Source organism: Peromyscus maniculatus, chromosome 13 (genome assembly GCF_049852395.1).
Source record: "Peromyscus maniculatus bairdii isolate BWxNUB_F1_BW_parent chromosome 13, HU_Pman_BW_mat_3.1, whole genome shotgun sequence".
NCBI lineage: Eukaryota > Metazoa > Chordata > Mammalia > Rodentia > Cricetidae > Peromyscus > Peromyscus maniculatus.
Genome location: NC_134864.1, coordinates 40,696,994 through 40,718,318, shown reverse-complemented (window position 1 = coordinate 40,718,318; position 21,325 = coordinate 40,696,994). Strand labels below are relative to the sequence as shown.

The window sequence follows — 21,325 nt, the reverse complement described above, 5'->3', positions numbered from 1 at the left end:
CTGTCTGGAACTATCCTGGATCTCCCTCTGTAGACCAGGCTGGCCTTGAACTCACAGAGACCCGCCTGCCTCTGCCTCCAAAGTGCTGGGATTAAAGGTGTGTGCCACCACCGGGCCAATGGCCACCTTTTATGGTATAAATACTTCCACTATGGTCCACTGTAAGCTGCCAGTGAGTAGAACCAAGGTGGGGTATGGGGGGTGATCTCTACTCTGAAGCAGGCGTGTCCCCTCCCCCATATCCAGCCTTGAGCCCAACCCAGGAGCCAATGGTCAGCTGAACTGCTTCCCCAAACCTACATCCATCCTTCCCAGGGAGGGCGTCTCCTCCTGCCTTGCAGCTGGCATGGTGACTCAGCTGCCCCTAAATTTAGGAGAAAGAGCAGAGGGCAGAGCCAGCTGCCTGGCTTCCACTTCTCCCAAAGATACCCCACCCCGTCAGCAGCGGGACTGGGCACAAGACTCACCTCACCACCACAGTCCCTGGGCCGCTCCTGTCTGGGCCTCACCTCACAACCAAGGCGGCCATTTTGTTGGGTGCAGGATTTCCCACCCACTTTGGCTGCCAGGGGAAGTATCACAAACTAGGGCTGTGGGTTAGGGTATCCCATGCTTATCTCTCCCAACATGGCTCTTTCCTGGCCTTTCATCTCAGCAGGTTCCTCTGCAGATCTCTCTCTCTCTCTCTCTCTCTCTCTCTCTCTCTCTCTCTCTCTCTCTCTCTCTCTCTCTCTCTGGAGTCACCCATCCTGGGTGGGTCTTAGCAAGAACTCACAGAACAGCGGGACTAGGAAGACCTTAAGCTCACAGGATGAGACTCCTGAAGGCCCCCATCATGGTGAACATCAGACAGAACCCCACTGTTTCAGAGTACTCTCACAGGCCTCCTGGGATTCGCTCCTGTTAGAGTGAACAACATCTAAACAACACCCAATTCCTCCCTCTAGCTTTCTACCACTGTCCCAAGGCCCTGAGCTGTGAGGACAGTGAACATTTTAACAGCTGCAGCCCCCACTCGGCTTAAAGCATCTATCCCCTAAGTCACTGGCTCCAGAAAGCCTTCCCTGATTGACTTAGTTGGTAAGCTTTGTATTGGGACCTTGGTTCTGCTCTGTCACCGCACAATGTGTCCTCTGTCAGGATCATCTATGTACTTATTCCCTGACCAAACTGCAAATGACCAGAGAGCAGGCATGGACAGACACGGATCTTCGAGCCCCAATGCCTGGCTTAGTGCCTAGTAGATGATCTATATAGGAAGGGATGGCTGAGTGAACATTCCCAAGACCTCCCCAGGCTGAAACAGTGCTACCAAAGATCTCTCACCTATGCTGTGCCCACCTCTCCCCCAAGAGACCACAGAGACCAAACAGGGGAGAGGAGGGGGAAATAAGGAGAGGTTTCCCAGGTCCCATGGTCTCCAAAGCTGTTACCTGCTACCCGGTGGGCTACCAGCCCTTCCAGGTTCAGTGGCTCTTCCTCTGGAGTTCGGGAGGGGTCTGAAGTAGTTTCCTTTGGTGGGAGCTGAAGCTGAGTGATGAGACCAGGGAGAGAGGCTGGGGGTTCCTGAGGCCCCACAGAGCTGTGGGGGCTTGGAAGGAAGGTGGAAGAGGCTGGACTCTTGGGACGGAAACTCTGGTTGGAGGCAGCCGGACGCAGCTGATAATCATAAGGCGAATATGACCTGCCAGAAGAGACCAGCTCCGGGGTTCCCAGGGAATGCCCACTAGGGATATAGCCAGATCGGGACTGGGTCAGTGGGTGGGACTGGCGGGAAGAGCCCGAGAGGGGCTGAGAAGCAAGTGGGGAAGCCCCTGGCCAGGCCCCAGGAACACTCTGGGACTTATGAAGAGGGGCAGCCGCAGATGCTGGCTCCAGATCCAGCATCAACATGTTGAGGGCTTCAATGGACTGCTCGATCTCCTGCTGAGAGGCTGCCCTTGGGAACTCTGGGAGAGCAGGTATGGGGGTTTCTGCTGACAGCTGGGGTCTAGGCTTGCTGCTGGCAGGACTCTGCAGTGGGGCTCTTTCCTGCTGGCGGGGTGGTGGGAGAGGCTGCTGCTGCTGCTGCTGCTGCTGCTGCTGCTGCTGCTGCTGCTGCTGCCGCCACGAATTCAGCCCCCTCTGCACAGCCTCTCGGCTGCTGCCCCCGCGAGCTGGAGCCTGGGGCAGCTGGGGCTCTACATCTGGAAAGGACTGGGATCGGAACAGACCACTGGGGTCATAGCCACAGTGGGTGCTAGCCACTTGCTGGGACCAGGCTGGGTGGGGTCCCTCACGCTGGTAGCCGGCTAAACCCTCCTGAGCAGAGTAGGAGGGCCGGATGGGGGCTGAGTGACTGCTGTGGACGGGCACCATCCGGCTGGCAGACTCATAGGGGTAACCTCCACCATTGAGCATCGGTTCTGCGGAATACGGCTTGTCCAGACCATTGGTCAGTGGGGACAGGGTCTCTGGGTATCCACCTTCGCTGGTGTTGGTGACCCCATCCAGGGAGGACAGCGTGCCCATGCTGCCCCCACTCTGCCCATCCTGGGTGGGCAGCTCATCATCCAGAATGTCCGTCTCCCGCTCAGATGCCAGAGCCCCACCGTTGACGTGAACCTGGGCTGGGACGATGTGGCGGCCAGGGGAGGACACCGTTGGGCCCCCGACTGGGTGGGACCTGAGTTGCTGAGCCCGGTACATGGCGCCTTGCTTCTCTCTGTCTACACCAAAGCCGCTTAGCAGGCGATCAAGCTCCTTCTTCTCCTGAGGACTCAGGGTAGCGGGGGCAGTGGCGGCCCCAGAAACAGGCTCATCGGTCTTGTCTGTCTTGGTGGAGGCGGTGGAATTGCCAGAGTCGCTGCTCACAGACAGTGTGTGTTCCACATGGTTGGGAGTGGCTGACAGGGCAGGCCGCGCGGCAGTGACGGGCACCGAACTGCCATTCAGGGAATCCTTCTTCTTCACTTTGGCATACAGGCTCCCGTCCAGAGGCCCTTGAGTGTGACCCACGACTTCTGCAAGGACAGCAAGGGAGACAGCAGGCAGCAGATGTCAGCAAAAGGCAGTCAACGCTCATCAGTGATATCCGCCCCCCCCCAAAAAAAAGAGCTAAAGGCTCCTATCCCCTGAACCCCAAACCCCTGAGGATAGCAAAGGTGAAGTACACCAGCTCCCCCAACCAAGCTTTTGGGGAAGAGCCCTCAATGGCACTCAGAGAGATACAGCCTAAGACTGTGCAGACTGGCCCAGGCTGGTGTCCAGCTGTGGTCCATCACCAGCCTCCAAACCAGAGCATCACGAAGTACCCCATGGGCCTCAGCAACCTTCTTCTTAATATGAGGGCGAGAGGCTCGGGAGACGGTTCAATGGGGAGCGCACTTCTGCACAAGAGTGAGGAGCTGAGTTCAGTCCCCAGCACCCGCATTAAAAATAAAAATAAAAAACCATAGATAAATCCCTGGGTCAACCAGTTTAGCCATATTGAATAGGCAAGCTACAGGTCCGGGTCCAGTGAAAGCCCGTTTCAAATAGTAAGGTAGACAAAGACGGAGGTGAGGAAGAGACACGCAGTGTTAACCTCTTAACCTCTGGCCCCCATGTACACACACACACACACACACACACACACACACACACACACACACACAATTAATAATAATAATACAATAAAATGAAGACAGTATAGAATCATATAAGACAACCCCTATCCACTGAACTCAAGACACTTCCAGCTGAATGAGCCGACACCCTACAGTGATATCACGGGAGCCATGACTCCTGTGACCATGAACACCAATACTGAAAGGGGACATCCCGAGCCTACTCAGCCCTCACACGACCCACTTCAGGAAGCTTCCTCTGCTTTCAATCCCTAGGAGTCCTGCCCTGGGCTGGAGGCAGCAGGGTCAGGAGAAGAGGCATTACCTCAGATACAAGCACATAAGGTTTAAGTATGGAGACCCAGGGGAGCCAACCTTCAAGCAGGGGAGCCAAGGAGAGTCCCAGAGGATTGGAGGTATAAATACATAGACCTCATCATTCCCTGCATAGAGGGGATCTGGAGCGTCCCAGGGGTGGTAGGCGATTGGGCAGGATCCACACATGCTCAGTGCGAGGCTGGGCAAAGAGGCTGATGTCAAAGTTAAAGCGAAGACAAACCAGCCCTGGCCTTCCACACTGTCGTTTAGCTCAATACAAAGAATTTTCCGGAACAGTTCAGACAATGCCATTCTTCCCTCCCACTGCTACATTTCCAGAAGTTTCTCCACATTTCTCCCAGAGCACCGTTCCGTCCTCGTGGACCCCATCAACAGCAGGCCTACCTAACTCAGGACATAGAAGCCTCTAAGGAAGGGAAGGAGAGTCGAGGTGGGAATGCAGGGGGCTCCCCCAAAACAAGCACTCAGATCCCTGCAGCTCCCCGAATGGGAAGGTTGGATGTTGGTGCTCCAGGACTACCCATGCCAAACTCCTACGGAGTGGGGGGTAAAAGAGGGTTCGTGGGGTGCTAGGGCCAGGCCAGAGCACTAGCAGAAGCATCTTAGGTATGAAGTCATAGGGGTGTCCTTTTGTCTGCAGACAGTTCTGGGGACCCTCCCCCCCCCCCCCCCGCAAGAGCAACACTTTCTCTGATAGGAAAAAGTGAATGCTGAGTGGCTGGGGGCCAGAGGGCTGACTCAGAAGCAAGGGCTGCCCCTCCCCTGCCCGGGCAGTTCAATGACTTCACACCCTAAGGAGTCATCAGCAGCCCCCGCTCCAGCCTTCCCACCCCCACCCCACACATATACCTCCTCTCCTAACTCTCCAACCCAGACCCTAGGTATGGGGGGGGAGATACCTCCCAAAGGTTGCACCAACTCCAGCCTGGACAACACCCCCCACCACCACCCAGTTATACACAAAGCCAGACCCAAGAGCCCTGAGAAATACACATGCCATAGAAATCAGTCAGTCAGACACCAAGACGGGTCCACACCGAGTTCTCACGGAGGGCTCAGTGGGAAGCAACATCTGTTTACATGTCCAAACACCAGTCACGGCTAGAAGGCGGGACCTGGGGACGAGTCTCCATGTACCAGACATGTTACTAGGCACTTCACACATGCAGTGTTGCTGGGCCTGTTACTCAAGGAGGATTGTGCCTCCAGGAAAGATGGAGAAACAGAGGCACAGATAGGCAAAGGAATCCACTTTCAAATGCGTGGTATCTGTGAAAGCTCTCAGTGAGAACTAATTTACTTTAAAGACCAAGAAATCTGGATTCCACAACTTTTTTCTTACAGCACACACACACACACACACACACACACACACACACACACACAGGGGTGGGGTGGGGGGAGAGAGAGAAAATAAACACACAAAAGGCAGGAATAATCCAAAATAAATATTTAAGCTTAAAGCCACAAACACTTCAAAAAGTACAAGCGATCTTGCCATGCCCGAGAATTATCCCTCGGGCCCAAAGTGAGCCGCTGAAAACAAACCCTCTTACAGAAGATTATGGCCAAAAACAAGTGATCGGACGACCACAAAACAGGAATGCCTCCAGCGGTGCTCCTGTACACAAGGGCCCACAGGCCACAGGCCACCACACGCCACTCAAGAGCTCTCAGAGATGCTGGCCAGACACGCTCTCCAGGGCCAGAGAGCTACAACTCTGGCCTCAGTTTCCACTGAGGCTTTAGGAGCTACACACAAGTAACCAGCCCTAAGTGACACAGAGCTGCCTATTGAGCCTGACAGCCCCGGCTCTCGGGACTGTGGCCTGAGAGTGCCACCCGCCTACCTTTGGGCCAGACTCCTAAAGATTAAGGTGGGCCCTGCATTGGCTGCCTCTCTGTCTTCCTTGCCCTTCTCTCCAGAGGAGTAACGCATAGGACAGGAGGCTTCCCCCTGGCCCTGTCTCTCTGAGAACTGGCTCCCTGTTTAGTGGCTGCTTCTGGAGGGGACAAGTACCAAAACCTAGGGCTGACATGCACAGGGATTTGTGAGGTCTCTGGAGGGTGGGTCCCTTGGGCCAGAGGGCAGGAAGAGTTGCCCTCCTTCCTCTGAGCCTAAGCAGCTGCAGACCCTCGGCACAGGTAACAGAACAGATGCCGGTCGTCATATCCCTACATCTACAGGCTCTCCACAGCTCCACCTGCCCTGCCCTGCCCTACAGCTTCTTCTCACTCAGCTACAGCGGCCAGGAGAGCCACTGGTGATGATCCGATCCAGGCCATCCCAGAATCGACCCAGGAGCTGGTAAAAGAAGAGCATTCCCCAAGGCAGGCAGGAGCATGCCGCCGGCTGATTCTCAGCACCTGACCTCCTGGCCCCTCCCGGCTCCTTCTCTTCCCCCCTCTTAGCCAGCCAGCCCTCCCTCTGCATTGATTTTGAAAATGTCAATATTAAACTTGTCCTGCCATGTAACATATCTCGCGTGGGCTATTGTTCTCAGCAACGTCCGGAATGTCAACTGCCAAGCCACTGAATCTCAGGAAGAAAATCGAAGAGGTGTAAATTATTTAATTAAATACTGCTTGTGAAATACAAAGGCAAACATCTCTTGCTGTCCTGGGGGGGGGGGGGAGCTAGCTGCTCCTGGCTGCCTAGGGCTGGCCACAGGGGGCCCCCCCGCCCTCCAAGCTACCACAGTACCTTCATTGAGTAGGCCTCTACCTTGTGAGAAGGGCAAAATCAAGGATATGCAGACCTGTCCAGGCCCCAGCAGGGCTTCATCTGATGGCCCAGTGAGCAATACCCAACCTGTGGAGCACTCTCAACTTCCTCCTCTTAGGGACACCCAGGTCAGTACCTCCAGCCCCCCATGCCAGGGCGCACATTCTCGGGCTCCCTCTTCCCACCACAGTCACATTAAAACCTACTTAGCGGGACCACAAGAAGCCGGAACGCAAGGCTGGTTTCAATCCATCAAAGCAGGAAGGGCAAAGAGAAAGGCGGACACCAGAGAACAGGATAAAGTGGCAGGGAGACGAGAGGGACCTGTGAGGGGCTGGGGGAGGGGCATCTAAGGCTTATAGGCTGAGGAGTCAGGGACTCAGCTCATCCGAGGCCCAGCAACCAACATGAGCATGTCAAGCAAGTAAAGTCCCTAAAAAAAGGAAGAAGGTCACGACTCAGAGAAGTCTGGCATAGAAGAAGGGTCTGGCTGGGATGGGTCATGAGTCCTGGCCAGGTGAGAAGAGAATGGAAAGATTAGCAATACCAGACACTCAGATTGCTATCAATCCTGGGCAGCAAGGCCCCAGGCCCCAGAGCAGGCTAGCTGAGCGTCCTCTTTTGTCTGTCACAGGCTGTATCCTGTCCATTTTTCCAGGAAATCTGACAAGTCCACGGTGGACTCAAGGCTCCACTCACTTCGTCTGACTGTCTGCTCATTCTAGCAGCCACTGGGAGAGGGACCCAGCCCAGGATGCTGTGTTTGGTTGCATGCACCAAGGGGCCCCTTGCTCCACCAGGGCAGGGATCCAGATGGGCGAGTCATAGTTTTGGAAAGATCTGAGGAAAATCCCCAGCTGACTTGGATGTGGACCCACTCGCTGGAGCTCCCTCCCAGCAGCACCCTGTGCGGAGGTATGCCAAGCACTAACAACAGTACCACCACAGGCCAGGACGCAGACAGGGCAAGGCGCGCCCATCCGACACACGGAATAGGAGAAAAGATGTGGAAGGTGGTAAGGTTAAGTGAGTCTTTGGGAAGCGTTTGTTAATTCTAATGCTCAGGACTCTTTGCAGGAATTATTAAGAATGCAGAGCCCAGGGCCCTTCTGAAGGATTCGCACTGGGAGGCCTGAGCTGGGGCTGAGTCTCAGCACTGTAAACACGCTATTTGTAGCTTTGGATCTGAGATTTGGATCCGAACAGAGCAGTTGCATGTTGAGACATCGGGACAGACAGCCCAGCCGTGGAGACGCTGAGATGCTGGTCTGATTGGCTCTGAGAAAGGCACCCCCATCCCTCCACCCCCACCCCGGCTTAGGAGGAGTCCCGGAGGAAAAACCTAACCTGAGCAGCCAGCAAGTATGTATGGAAGAGTGAGTGATTTATGAGGGGTTTCAGTGCGGGACACTGAGTGATAAAAAGTCCTTTGGGTCCATGTCAAGCAAATAACGATTCTTTGGTCTACATCACCCAGAGCAGCAATGACCACCCAATGGGAAAGGCTATCGATACAGTGCCAAGGCGAAGAGGCACTGTGCCCATGCTGGACACTGGCAGTTTAGAGGAAAATAAAGTATGCATTGGGGTGGGGAGGTCTCTGTGCTCCTTAAAAGTAATACTAGAGGCACAGTATGATAGTACAGGCCTCTCATCCCAGCACTCGGGTAGCTGAGGCAGGAGGATGGTGAGCTTGGGGCTAGTCTGGGCTACGCATGAAGACAATCTCAAGTAAGAAAAGCGACACTGGGAGATTAAAGCTGGTGTGTGACTGAGGGATAGACGAGCAGGAGTGAAAGGTGGGGGGGGGACTGGGTCAAGAGGCAGCCGGGACAGCAAGCCTGGGCTGTGTTCCATCTTTCTCCACAGACTCTGGGCCAGCCATGGAGAGGCTGGAGATGAGGGCTGAGGCATGGAAGGGTTAGTGTGCGGTAGCCAGCAGATGGGACTGGCAGGTGCCAGGAGGGCCACCGAGATGTGGTTCTGAAGAGGACACAGAGGGAAAGCATGCCCCCCAACTCCATCCCCCACCCTCGGCACACCCTTCACTCAGAAAAAAAAAAAAAAAAAAAAACAGCTCCCACCTTAAAATGGCCTAGTCAGCTTGCATCAACCACTTAAACCACTTCGGAGCGGCTTCCAAGATGCATGCGAGGGGTCTGGATGCTTACTCAAAGGTCTGCTGAGTGGCAGCATTCAAGAGCTAAGCCCCCCAGGAGCAAGGCCTAGCACACCAGAGCATGCTATGTTCTCTCTCTCTCTCTCCATCCTCTGCTTTCTGGTTTCCAAGCGCTCCCCTTACCCGAGGGTGAAGCCCAACCCTCCTGACGGACACACCAGCTCTTTTATCATGCGGCCCTGTCTCTTCTCTGTAGCCCTCAATGCCCCACACAGTCTCCACTCTATTCTCACCCGGCTATTTCTGGGCTCTTCTCCCTGGCCTGCAGCACATGCTGTTCCTCCTCCCGAAAGGTCCTTCCTCACACTGCTCCTGAGACTCCCGACCCCAATGGCAAAAAAAAAACCTCCGTCTCCTCCTTCAGACCTCCTTCTTTGGAGCCTAGCCTCGGAGAGGCCACCGGAACTCATCTGCCCTGTGAATCCACCACACACTGAGCGACCATTACTGACAACTGTACCCGTCTTCTCCAAGAATCCCAAAGTTTCCCGAGGGAAGGCCTCTAGCTTCTCTCTCTCTCTAGCCCTGGTGACCAGAGAATGCCGAACACCACATAGTCTATATGAATGGAGCCTCTTGGAATTCACTGTAACCCTACAGGTTATCTCTGTGGAGAACACAACCTGCACATATTAGGTACCCCCATAATCCTCCTTGCCTTACATTTAAGTAGCCCCAAAAGCTTGTGATAATCCTGCCATTCTCCAAGTATCTTCTTCATACAACCCAGTAGACAATCAGGGCTCTAGGTGGACCCCAAGCCATCCCCAAAGGATCCTCCCTGAAAGTACTACAGCAAAAATATCCATAAAGCAGGAATTCCTCCTATTTCACGGCTTAGGCCAAGTCCTTGTAAATTAACTTAGGCAGAGCCTAGCCCACAGATGTCCCTAGTCATACTACAGGTCAGGGAGCAATAACTTTCTTGGCCAAGGACATCTTGGAGTAGCTGAAATTCTAGAATATTTTTTAAATTATTTGTTTTTATTTTATGTGCATTGGTGTTTTGCCTGCATGTATATCTGTATCAGGGTATCAGATCTTGGAGTTACAGACAGTTGTGAGCTACCATGTGAGTACTGGGAATTGAACCCGGTCCTCTGGAATAACAGCCAGTGCTCTTAACCGCTGAGCCATCTCTCCAGCCCCTAGATGAACATGTCTTAACTTGGGGCCCATAGATGGACTTTAAGCGCTCATTTATTCTCCAACTTATAGGCAAAATGCATGCACATTAAAAAAAATATTCTAGAAGGGCTGGAGAGATGGCTCAGTGGTTAAGAGCATGGACTGCTTTTCCAGAGGACTCGGGTTCAATTCCCAGCACCCACATGGCAGCTCACAACTGTCTGTAACTCCAACACCCTCATACAGATATGCGTGTAGGCAAGACAACAATGCACATAAATTAAAAAAAAAAAAAGACATGTTCATCTAAAAAGTTAGAGTGCTGCTTCTGGGATGTCCAGCACTCAGAACTAATGTGAAGAATCCAAGCTCCACGCAGAAGAGGGAGAGCACACTGACAGAATGCAAGCCTTTGGGGGGGGGGCCTAGAACTTCCTGCCCAGAGCACCGTAACAGCTTAAACCGATCTACAGGAGAGCAGACAAGGCCAAGAAGAAGCATGGTCAATGGCTCAGCAACACCAGGGGCTCCTGTGATGCCTTGGCCTGGGTGACAGGGACCTCTTGGGCTCAGTGGCCAGCCTGGCTTCTACCTGGGGTCACTTCTCATCTATAGCCATCCAGGAGGACGCCAGCTCGGGCTGCAAAGAACTCTGGGAATTTCTACAGGGGAATGAGCACCCCCTGGGGTCTGAAGACCAGCAGAAGGAGAGGTGGAAAGGCCACACCCAAACCTCTGAAGGGAACCACAGAGGGGACAGTCTCGGAAACAGGAAAAAAGGAGGCACCAGCCCACACCACCCAGGGGATCTAGGTCCCCATGGGGGGTTGGGGAGGGAATTGATGAGCCTGGGCGTGGCAAAAGAGACCCCTGTCTTTTTATCACCCTGAACAGCAGGCACCTAAAAGAACTCTTCATGTCTACAGAAGACAAAGAAGAGATGACAAGATTGGGATTGCCGTGGTCTCTCCACCTGTCAAATTCTTCCTCTGCGTGAGTAATCTCACCAGTGCTACACAAACCCACCTCCATGGATCCAGGAAGGGTGGGGGTGTTACCCCTCCTGCTGAAGCAAAAGAGAGGGGTCGGGGTAGGTGGGGGAGCCAGTGTCCAGAGACAGCACATCTGGACTTCTGGTCATTAAAGCAGAGAAGCCAGCTTAGGAAGCCGAGAAAAACTACAGCTCTAGACTGGGGGGGGGGGGGCAGCTGAATTGAGACCTGGAGGGACTCAAGGTCAGCTGAGCAAAAGGGAGCCATTTTAAAAGCCTCAAGCTTTTAGAGCTGAGAGGCCCGGAGGAAGCCCTTCAGCCCACTTTATGGGCTGACAGTGGTGATCAGGGCCGCTATGGGGAGCTGAAGGTCACCCTGCAAGGACACGTCAAACTGACACCTGGCTCCATGTGCAATGCTCCTGATTTCGCGATGGTTCCAGGTGAGAATGGCTAGAGAAATGGCACCTGGGAGGAAGAAGAGGGGGTCAGCTCCCCAGTTACAATAGGAAACCAAGAACGTCAAGCAATGTGATATACAGGGTCCAATACAGTGATCGTGACAGCTACGTCCCCAGGCCTTCCTTAGGAAGGACCTGAGGTACTGTTCCCACAAACCCTCCTAGTTAGAGTCATACCATGCCCTCCAGAGGGAGGATGTGGGAGATGGTGACTGTGACCTTCATTTCAGACCCTACCCAGCAGGGACCCTACCTAGAAGGCAAATGACCTACCCTGGTCACACGTCAGCCCGTGCATACAGAACAAAGGTGCATTTTCCTGGCCAGACTTCACCTGTCTTGTCCCAAGGAGCCCAGCAGACCTGGCACCTGACTCCCCAGCCTGGCGCTATAACCAGAGCCTGGAGCACCCACTCCCCGCCCTCGCCTATCCAAGCACCAGATAGTCCAGGCACATTCAGGATGGTAAAAATAGCTACCAAGTCCTCTGCCAGGCCAGGATGCTGCCCGGGCACTCAGAGAGCCCTGGCTGGAGAAACAGCAGAGTAGCCAAGAGCCCTGCCGATGAGGACAGGGAGAAAGCCGTGAATGGGAGTATTAGAATCAGCCCTGGGGACCCCACAGTTTCATCAACAAAATAAGGGAGCGCCCCAAATAACACTTCACAAGCCACCTATGGTGGACTCCTGTGACACTCTCTCTACACACCCCATTTGCACTCAAGACGAACCATTGCCCAGAGAGACCAAACAACTCAGATCCACCATGCTCCTCCACCCAGCTACCCTTCCACCAAAAGCAGCAACCATAACATGACCCAGAGAGCACCCCGGGGAAGGGGACACCCAACAAGGTTGACACAAGCATAGCCCAGTGCACTCAGGGGTGGCCCTGCACAGCGTCATACCCCTCCCGGTATCAGGTCCGAGGGACACCGAGCTCCGGGCAGAAAGCGCCCACCCCAGGTCCAGCAGGAGCCCACGCAGGAGATACAGAGTGGACAGCAACACAGCTGCACTTACCCTCTGGACAGAGCAGGAGAAAGGCTGTGGGAACACTCTGATTCGTCCCCTCTGCTTCAAGTTTCAAGTAATTTCCTGCCCGGCTACAGTTCTCAGGCTGAGTGTCCTCCTCAGGCTCCCTGGGACTGTCAGGGGTGGGAGGAGCCGGTGCCGACCGGCCCTGCACACACACACACACACACACACACACACACACACACACACACACACACACACACACACACCCCTCCCTCCCTCCCTCTCTCGACTCTGGCTCGCTCTCTCCCCCTCTCGGCTCAGGCTCACGCTGGCTTGTAGGAAGCCAGTGGGATCAAACTCTGTCTGTAATCCCAGCCAGCTGGGTCCCCTGGGCTTCACTTATCATCCAGCAGCTATGCAGCTCATGAATGACATCACAGTGGCTTCCCCTCCAGCCCGGCCCGGCTCCGAGTCCCAACCCAGCCCCAACCTCAACCCCAGCTCAACCTGCCCCGGCACAGGGGTTGGACTCCAGCCGCCCAGCCCAGGCCAGCCAAGCCCCGGGTCCCCAACCCAGGGCAGCTCCACACTACAGAAAACAAAGGGAGAGACCCCAGAGCCAAGGGAGGCTGAGCCCAGAGGAACAGGCGAGGCTTACCAGCCCCTGAGAGAAAGGAGCATTATGCGAGGGACTGAGATTTCTTTCCCAAATTTTCCACATTTTTCCCACTCCCAGCAAATGGAAGGCAGAACAGATGATAACAATTTTCCAGCTGCCTAGCAGTAAGGTGGAGAGGTTGTTTTTCCCCTCCCCTCCCCACCCCAACTCCCCGCCACCTCCAAGCAGAGTCACTTCAATGGCTTAGAAGAAGAGAAAAAAAGCCCTGTGTGTCCCAGAGAGGGCTGGGGTGCCACCAGAGGAGGAGGGCAGAAGTCCCAGCAGCTTTGGCTTCGGGCCCGGAGAACCCTGACACAGTCCAACCGAGGCTGCTCAGAATGCCGGTGGGTGTCTGTCTGCCTGGGGCGTCTGAAGCCGCCCGGATGTTAGTGCTGCTTATTGCCATCTGTGGCCGTCACAGTGGGCAGGACCACTTTTCCGAGGGTCGAGATGCCCGCTGTCATCCTCAGCCAGCCAGAGATGTGTGGCCAACCACTCAGCAACACACAGGCAGGTGCCTGGAAGTTCCCACCACAAGCTTGCTTGGCTTGCCCTAAAAGGTGAAATTTCCAGAGGACAGCCACCAGGACACCAGGTCCTTCCGTGTTGTTTGTTTGTGCCTTACTTGGATCTCAGCCAAAACTTCCAACTCAACTCCCAGGCCAGTGGGGACTTTGTTTCTCTCTCCTGGAAGGCTCCCCCACTGCCCTCCCTTGGCCCCCATCCCTCTGTGACCACCTAGATGCTTCCACAGCTCGAGGCTATAGCCACTTTGGAACTGCCCTTGCAGCTCAGGAGGGAGAGCCTGCCAGGGGAAGACCACCAGCCTCTCTAAGTCCCCCGGTGCACCAGCCATCACACACTGGCTCCTCTCCTGCCTCCCAGTGCCAGCTGCTTCCTATGAGTACAGAGGAAATACAAAGGGAGGAACAAAACTGTTCCTCGGGGGCCCTATAAAGGGCCTGCCCTGTCCTCACTTGATGACATGGCTGAGCGAACAAGGCGGGCAGCCAATATCACAGACTCCAGTGTTTCTGTTTTTGCATATTAGAAATCAAACCCAAGCTGGGCGGTGGTGGCGCACGCCTTTAACCCCAGCACTTGGGTGAGGCAGAGGCAGGCAGAGCTCCGTGAGTTCGAGGCCAGCAGCCTGGTCTACAAAGCAAGTTCCAGGATAGCCAGAGCTGTTACACAGAGAAACTCTGTCTCAAAAAAAAAAAAAAAAAAAAAAAAAAAAAAAAAAAAAAACACCAAAGATTCCCAAGATACGGAGGGAAAATGGGACTAGAAAAAGTGTCCTGTATTTTGGACTCCATGGGTCTATGGGTGGAGCCCATAGTCCATAGGGACTGCGGCAAAGGCCCTCTTTGTCGCCACAGCACCTTCTAGAACTAACCAACACTGTCCAGGCTCCTGAAAGGGTTAAGGTGCCCCCACAGACATGCCTGTCCCCAACCCGGCCCAATTTGATTTCATTTTCCATCTGAACACCATCTGTAGTATTTTGTGAATTGCTAAAATAAATTTAACTTAAACCAGTTCTGAGTACCAAACCCCATGAGATCACACACTTGCTATGCTAATTACACACATTTGTCTTTTCCTTTGATAGTTTTAAATCGTTTGATAAAAGATCTCATGTAGCCCAAGCTGGTCTTGAACTCACTATATAGCAGAAGACGACCTTGAATTCTTGATCCTCCTGCCTCCACCTCCTAAGGGCTTGGATTGACTGCAGATGTGCAGCACTATGCCCTGCCCATGGACACTACCATGGAAATACTAGGTACAAGAACAAGTGTCGATCTTCTGCGAAAACCGGGAAGAACATTGGCGTAGAGGACATTCACTACCGTGAGTTCCGGTATGTTACCGAAACTTTAGAGGCATGGTCTTCTGGCCAAGCGTCTACGGGTTCACATTGTTGGCGCATTCACTGTGGCCCTGGGAGCTCCCACTTTCTATAAGTTTGGCATGGCTGAACCAAGAAAGAAGGTGTATGCAGATTTCTACAGAAATGATTGCTAGGGAAGGTTAGCTTTAAAATACAAGAGTTACGATTCCATGGAAGATTTTGAAGAAACGAGGAAGGCTGGTGTGTCCCAGAGTGTGAAGTGACTTCAGAATGTAAAGAACTGTTTGGATTGCGCTCCACTGAGATTCGTTGCCCACCTGTGTTCCTGAATTATGAAACATGAATATGTGGGCTGAAAACTGGTTTATCTCCATAAACAACAATTACACGGACAGTTGAAAAAGAAAGAAAAGAGCAAGCGCCAACAGTCACCCCAACCTGATGGCCTTCTGAAGGCAATGGAAGCCCCTGGGGAGTCCTCTAAAAAACCCTGACTGGCTGGACACAGCCTTCCCTTGGGAAGCTAACACATGATTAAAGCAAGTTCAAGCCCAGCCTGGGCTACACAGCGAGGTCCTACGTCAAAAAAGGAGAATGATGAATGCCTTCGTTAGGGTTGCTATTGCTGTGAAGAGACGCCATGGCAACTCTTATAAAGGAAAACAATAATTGGGTTGGCTTACATGTCAGGTTTAGTCCATTATCATCACGGCAGGAAGCAAGGTGTCATGCAGACAGACATGGTTCTGGAGAGGTAGCTTAGAGGTCTACATCTTGATCCACAGGCAGCAGGAAGAGACTGTGCCACAGTGGGCCTAGCTTGAGTACATAAGAGTTCAAAGCCCACCCCCAGTGACACACTTCCTCCAGCAAGGCCACACCTACTCCAACAAGGCCACACCTCCTAGTAGTGCTACTCCCTATGGGTCAAGCATTCAAATACATGAGTCTATGGGGGTCATTCCTATTCAAACCACCACAGCACGGGGTGGAGCAAGGTAAGAGAGGGGCAGGGAGACCCTGGTGGCCTCAAGGCCCCACTTCACACCCAAAAGACAGACCTCTCAGTGGCTTGGGAGTCACAATTTTAAAATGCTCTTGTGGACACAGCCAGCTTTGGCCAATGATGGTCCGCAATGGAATCTAAACATTTCCTGTTCTGGGACCTTATCATCTCCCCAAGAAAGCCCATTTCATCTTTAAGTAACAGAAACAGGGGGCTCCTAGCTCTCAAGGTTGTCAACTCTCTGTTGACTTTATGGTACCCTGTGGGTGGCTCAGAACAAACCAATGTCCTCCAAGAGACTCCTACAGGCACTCAGGATGTGTGATGTCCTCTGAGCACCCACCCCTTGGATAGTCCACCCTCACTGGCTTATCTGTGCCACTGACCTGCTCCTAGGGCTCCTTGTCACTTTCACATGGAGGCTCTGTGGCAGCCCACATGAGAAGTACACTACTTTGCACTGTTTGGAAGCCACACTTTCCGTAACAGCCTCAGAGTACACCTAACCCCATTGCTTATGCAAATCCATCATCTACTAGGGATGTAGCTAATGAGAAGACAGCATCTCAGTGGCCCTGTCTCATGGGGCCAAAACATACCACACTAATGCTCATTCCAGGATATATAATTCAGCCTTGCCTTTCTCTGCCCAAATACTATGGCACTGAATGTCCAGCAAAGACAGGAGTCTCATGAAATGACCCGGCCCTGGAGAATGTGATGCCATTGAAACAGTGAAGACGCTCAGTACAGCTCTGCTCTGACTTCTGAAGCAGCCAGCATCCCCATGGTAGTTTTACGTGCAAATTCTAGACTCTAGAGGCAGGGAGGTGGACCCAGAGACCTTGTGGCTGCTTCCAGGTCCCCAGGATTCACTGAGTCCCCAAATCTGTTGCCACCGAGGGCAGTCATCCCAGGCCATTTCCTAGAATCACAAGACAGTCAGTCAGCCCAGGGGACATCCTGAGTTCAGCTGCTGGTCCACCCCATCCCAGTCAACCAACTCTAGGAAGCAGAGGCTCCCACAGATGGTTACAGTCAGAGCCAAGATCACAACTCAGGGACACTGGCTTCCGGAAGGAAGCCATCCCTTATGCCAGATCCAGGACACTTGCCCAGAGGGAGGTGGCTAGAGGGTCCTGGGAGCCCCAGCACACGGAAGTCACAAGCATCTCCTGCCAGTTCAACAGTACAAAATTGGTGGGACACTACAGGACCACACCTCATTGGAGAAGCAGCTTCTGCCTGCAGATCCAGTGACTTCCCCCAGCCTTCCCAGGACAGCCTTGGCCCAGCAGCGTCCGTTTGGGGGGTAGGGAGGAGGGAGATCAGCTTGCTATGATCTCAACTTGGAGAGGCTTGGTCCCTTCTCACTGTTCTGTTTCCCATTTCTATCCTAACCCCTTTTGTCTATTCACCGGCAGGTGTAGAAGCATCTTCCCAGGCCTGGCTCTCGGCTCTCGGGCAGTGTTAGTGCCCGCCCCCCTCCTCTCTCTCCCTCTTTTTCTCTCTGCGTGCACACATGCATGCATTTGTGAGAGCGAGTGTGTACTCGTGTGCCTGTGTGTATAAACAGGTCAGAGGCCAACATCAGATATCTTTGCTCGGGCACTGTTTAATCTCTTCCCTTTGAGACAGGGTCCCTCCCTGGCCTAGAACTCACCAAGAAGGCTAAGGGGACTGGCCATTGAGCCCCAAGGATCCTCCTGTGCCCACCTCCCCATCACTGGGACTATAAACACCTACCCACCACACCTGGCTTTGCACATAGGTACTGGGGATAGAACCTGGGTCTTCATGCTGGCAAGGCAGGCATTTGGACAACTACGCCATCTCCTCAGCCGCTCAGCTCTTGTTCTTAAGGGACAAAACGATGGTGCGTTTTGTCTTCTGGCAGTCTTGGGGTTAGGAAAGAAACAGGAAACGGAACAGTGTCCCCAGGAGGGCTAGCTACTTCATGGTCTGTGAGCAGGTCCTTGAAGTAAAGCTGGCAGAGATCAGGGTGGGGGTGGGGTGTGCAGCACCAGGTGGTTGGTACCCAGGGAACAAGCACCCAGAGGCATTGCGCATTGACAGCTGGAAGAAACGCCATTGGCACACAGTAGGTAGACCTGAGCTAGACAGAGGGGAGGAAGTACAGGGAGGGGAAACTGGGTTCCCAGAAGACGGGACCACAGTTCCGCTGCTTACTGTGTGACCTTGGCTCGGCTTAGTTCTCGGCCTGGCAAAATGCACCGAGGAAAGCATGGTGCTCTAAAATTTCTTGTTCTAGGGAGAACCCAGGATCATGAAGGACGCAGCAGGCATGGTCAGAGGCGTGGGGAACAGGAAGAAGCATCCCACGCCCTATGACCGACATGGCTTCAAGTTGTTGAAGGTGCAGGGATGGGAGGAGGGGAAGAGGGAGGGGTGGTGAGAAAGCGGGAAAGAAGGGAGGGTCTGTCGCCTGGGCCAGCTGCAGCACTGAGGCTGTGTGTGTGCACGCGCACGTATGCAAGCGTGCATGCATGTTTGTGTGTGTGTGTGTGTGTGTCTGTCTGTCTGTCTGTCTATCTGTGTCTGTGTGTGTGTGTCTGTCTGTCTGTCTATGTGTGTCAGTGTGTATGTGTGTGTCTGTCTGTCTGTCTATCTGTGTCTGTGTGTGTGTCTGTGTGTGTGTCTGTGTGTGTGTCTGTCTGTCTGTCTATGTGTGTCTGTGTGTGTATATATGTGTGTGTGTGTGTGTGTGTGTGTGTGTGTGTGTGTGTGTGTGTGTGTGTGTGCGTGTGATAGAAACATGGTCCCAGAATTCCCCTAGGCTCTCCCCCCAGCCCAAAAGACCTGAAGAAGCACGATTCAAGGCTACAAGGGCAGGGCAGGCTGTGAGGAGCAAGCCTTCTGGGGGTCTCCACATCTAACCCAGGAAGGCAGCGGGCAGGGCCAGTCTGGGAGTATGTTCCCTGAGAATAGGATACGATTCTGCAGGAAGGGGACTGTCAACTCCCGGGCAGATGTATGCACTGGACAAAGGACAGAGGGACATCCGCCCAGGGCCCTCCTGCCTCTCCTCACCCACTGCTCCCGGCATGGGCATGCTTCAGAAACATCTTCACCTGGGAAGGTGGGGGGGAAGGTGAAGACGGGTGGAGCAGTTCGGGGAACAAAGGAGAATGAGTCCATGCCTGTACCACTCACCAGGTGTCCACGCTTAAACGGGTGTCTCTCGCTGGCCTCCGGAACTGTCTGCCCAGTGCAGCAGCCAGGAGTTAGCTAAAGATGACCCTGTTCACAAGCTCTTTCTGCTCCCCAAGACAAAGGAGCATCCAAAGGGAGACAGGAAGGCACAGACCCAGGGCTCAGAGGCACCAACAGTCAGTGATCAAGACAGCTCAGAACCACCCACCTATACACCGGCGGCCAGACTAGTACTCAGATCCCTTGAAGGGGCTCCCTGGGATTTGCATGCATTCCGAGGAGAGCTATGAGCATGACAGGACCACGTGACACCACCTCTGAGAGGTCCATGGTCACCTAAGGACCCACCTTCATTAGTGGGTCAATCTTGAAGCTTCACTCAAAATGACATGAGCTCTCTCGGCATGACAGAAGAACTGGGGGGCCAAAGGGGCTGTGTGCCTTTAGAATACAGCTCCCGCTGTGGGGGAGGGGAGCACAGGGCCGGAAGTCCACGGCTTCAGCACACTAGAGGGGGCTGTGCAGAGTGACCCACGGAGTTCTCTACAGAAGGGTGTCTGCCGAGTAATCCAGGGGTTCAGTGCATCACAGGGAACTGTGTGGAGGGGTCTGGGGAGTTCTCTACATGCGTGAGTGTGGGCTGGGCAGTGGACACGGGTGGCCTGTGACGAGTGACGTGACCTTCCCTGACTCCCAGGCCCTCCACCCCACAGGGAACCTTCCAGGATGGGAGGCAGCCCCCTGGCCCAGCTCTGGCCCTTCCCACAAGAAGTCACCTGTGGGGGGGGACTCAGAGGTTCCCAACCTTAGTTCAAGACCGAGGGGGCTCTGAGGGAGGAAGAAGGAAGGAAAGATCTGAGGGAAGCTTTTGCTTTCATATCGAAGTCTGACCTCACTGGCCTGGGGCTGGGGGAGCACAGAGCCAACATCAAAGAATGCTCGCTGCCGCGGCCCTTTTTATTTTCCCCAAGCAATCAAAGCAACACACAGCTAAAGCCTCAGATAAGCGTCCGTGACAGCTGTCAAGACGGGAAACCAGGCAGTGAGAAGTCAGGGCCTCACCCTCAGCCGCCTCTGCCTGGGCTCACCAGGCAAGGAGAATCCAGCTGGAGCCAGCAGGGCTGGAGGGCATCCAGCTCTGCCCTTGGAAGAGCTATCTCCCTGTGGGAGAGGCTTTGGGCGCAAACAGTTTCAAGAAAGGAGAGAAGAGGGAACAGGGAGCCTGGAGTGGAAGACATTGCGTCCTCTTTACCCAGAAAGCGAGTCTGTCTCGTCAGTTAACTCTAGAAGTTGCCTCGTTCCTCTGCAGACACTAGCCACAATCACTCGTGCCACCCACACAGAAGCATGCGTGGAAAAATTCACCCCAACTTCAAGAAAAGCCATCCTGAAGCTGGGCAGCGGGGGTGCATGTCTTTAATCCCAGAACTCAGGAGGCAGAAGCAGGCGGATCGGTGAGTTCAAGGCCAGCCTGGTCTACAGAGCGAGCTCTAGGACAGTCAGGGTTACACAGAGAAACCCTGTCTCAAAAGAACCAAGAAGAGAAAAATGAAACATCACCCATTCCCGTTTCTCACCCCATAACTACAGGGGTTCTCCCAGTTATGAGACCTCTATCCTAGGCCGACAGCTAAAACCCATGCCCACCTCTGCCCTCCTCTCCCTAACCATCCACCCTATAACAGAGGGGCCTCGCTCAGCAAAGTGTTATCAGACAGTTATGGCAGCAGATGGGGAGTCACAGGCAAGGGTACCAATGGTGGCCGGCCTTGGTTTGTTCCTCTGAGCAGTGGGAGGCTCCTAGAGGCTGGCCCACCTCAGGGAAGATGTCCAGCCAGACACTGCTTGGCTGAGACACCTGTTTCTCCTGTCCTGCCTGCCACTGGTTAAAGGCTCTAAAACTCATCTAAGGCTATTTTCTGCCCTGGGACTAGGGCAGAGCCAGTGACTTACAGGAAGTCCGTAAATATGCACCAGCCTATAGTGGTCCCAAAGGCCAAGCCGAGCAATAAAGAGGCCGATTTGTTTTCATCTGAGAAATGCTGAAACTTAATCCTCCCCCCCCCAGCAAGCTGACCCTGCAATGGCTGCGGCTCCACCCACAGCAGAATTAGCCCATGCCTCCCCACCCCCCTCCAAGACTCCCAAGCTGCCCCTCTGGGGCTGGTAATGGGAGGGGACAAGAGAAATTGTAGCTGTGGCTCCAGCTCGCTGCTGAGGCTGGCCTTTCCTGTCCTGCCGC

At 54.0% G+C, this 21,325-nt stretch overlaps 1 protein-coding gene across 27 annotated transcripts in view; it reads right to left on the bottom strand.

The window, feature by feature from the left end:
• Window positions 1-21,325, bottom strand: part of Tns1 (tensin 1) — a 230,800-nt gene that overhangs the window by 43,738 nt on the left and 165,737 nt on the right. For all 27 annotated transcript variants that reach the window (XM_076550126.1, XM_076550131.1, XM_015986049.2 and 24 more), the window contains one exon: window positions 1,434-3,002. In XM_076550126.1, coding sequence (XP_076406241.1) covers window positions 1,434-3,002 — 1,569 coding nt within the window. The remainder of the gene's footprint in view (window positions 1-1,433; window positions 3,003-21,325) is intronic.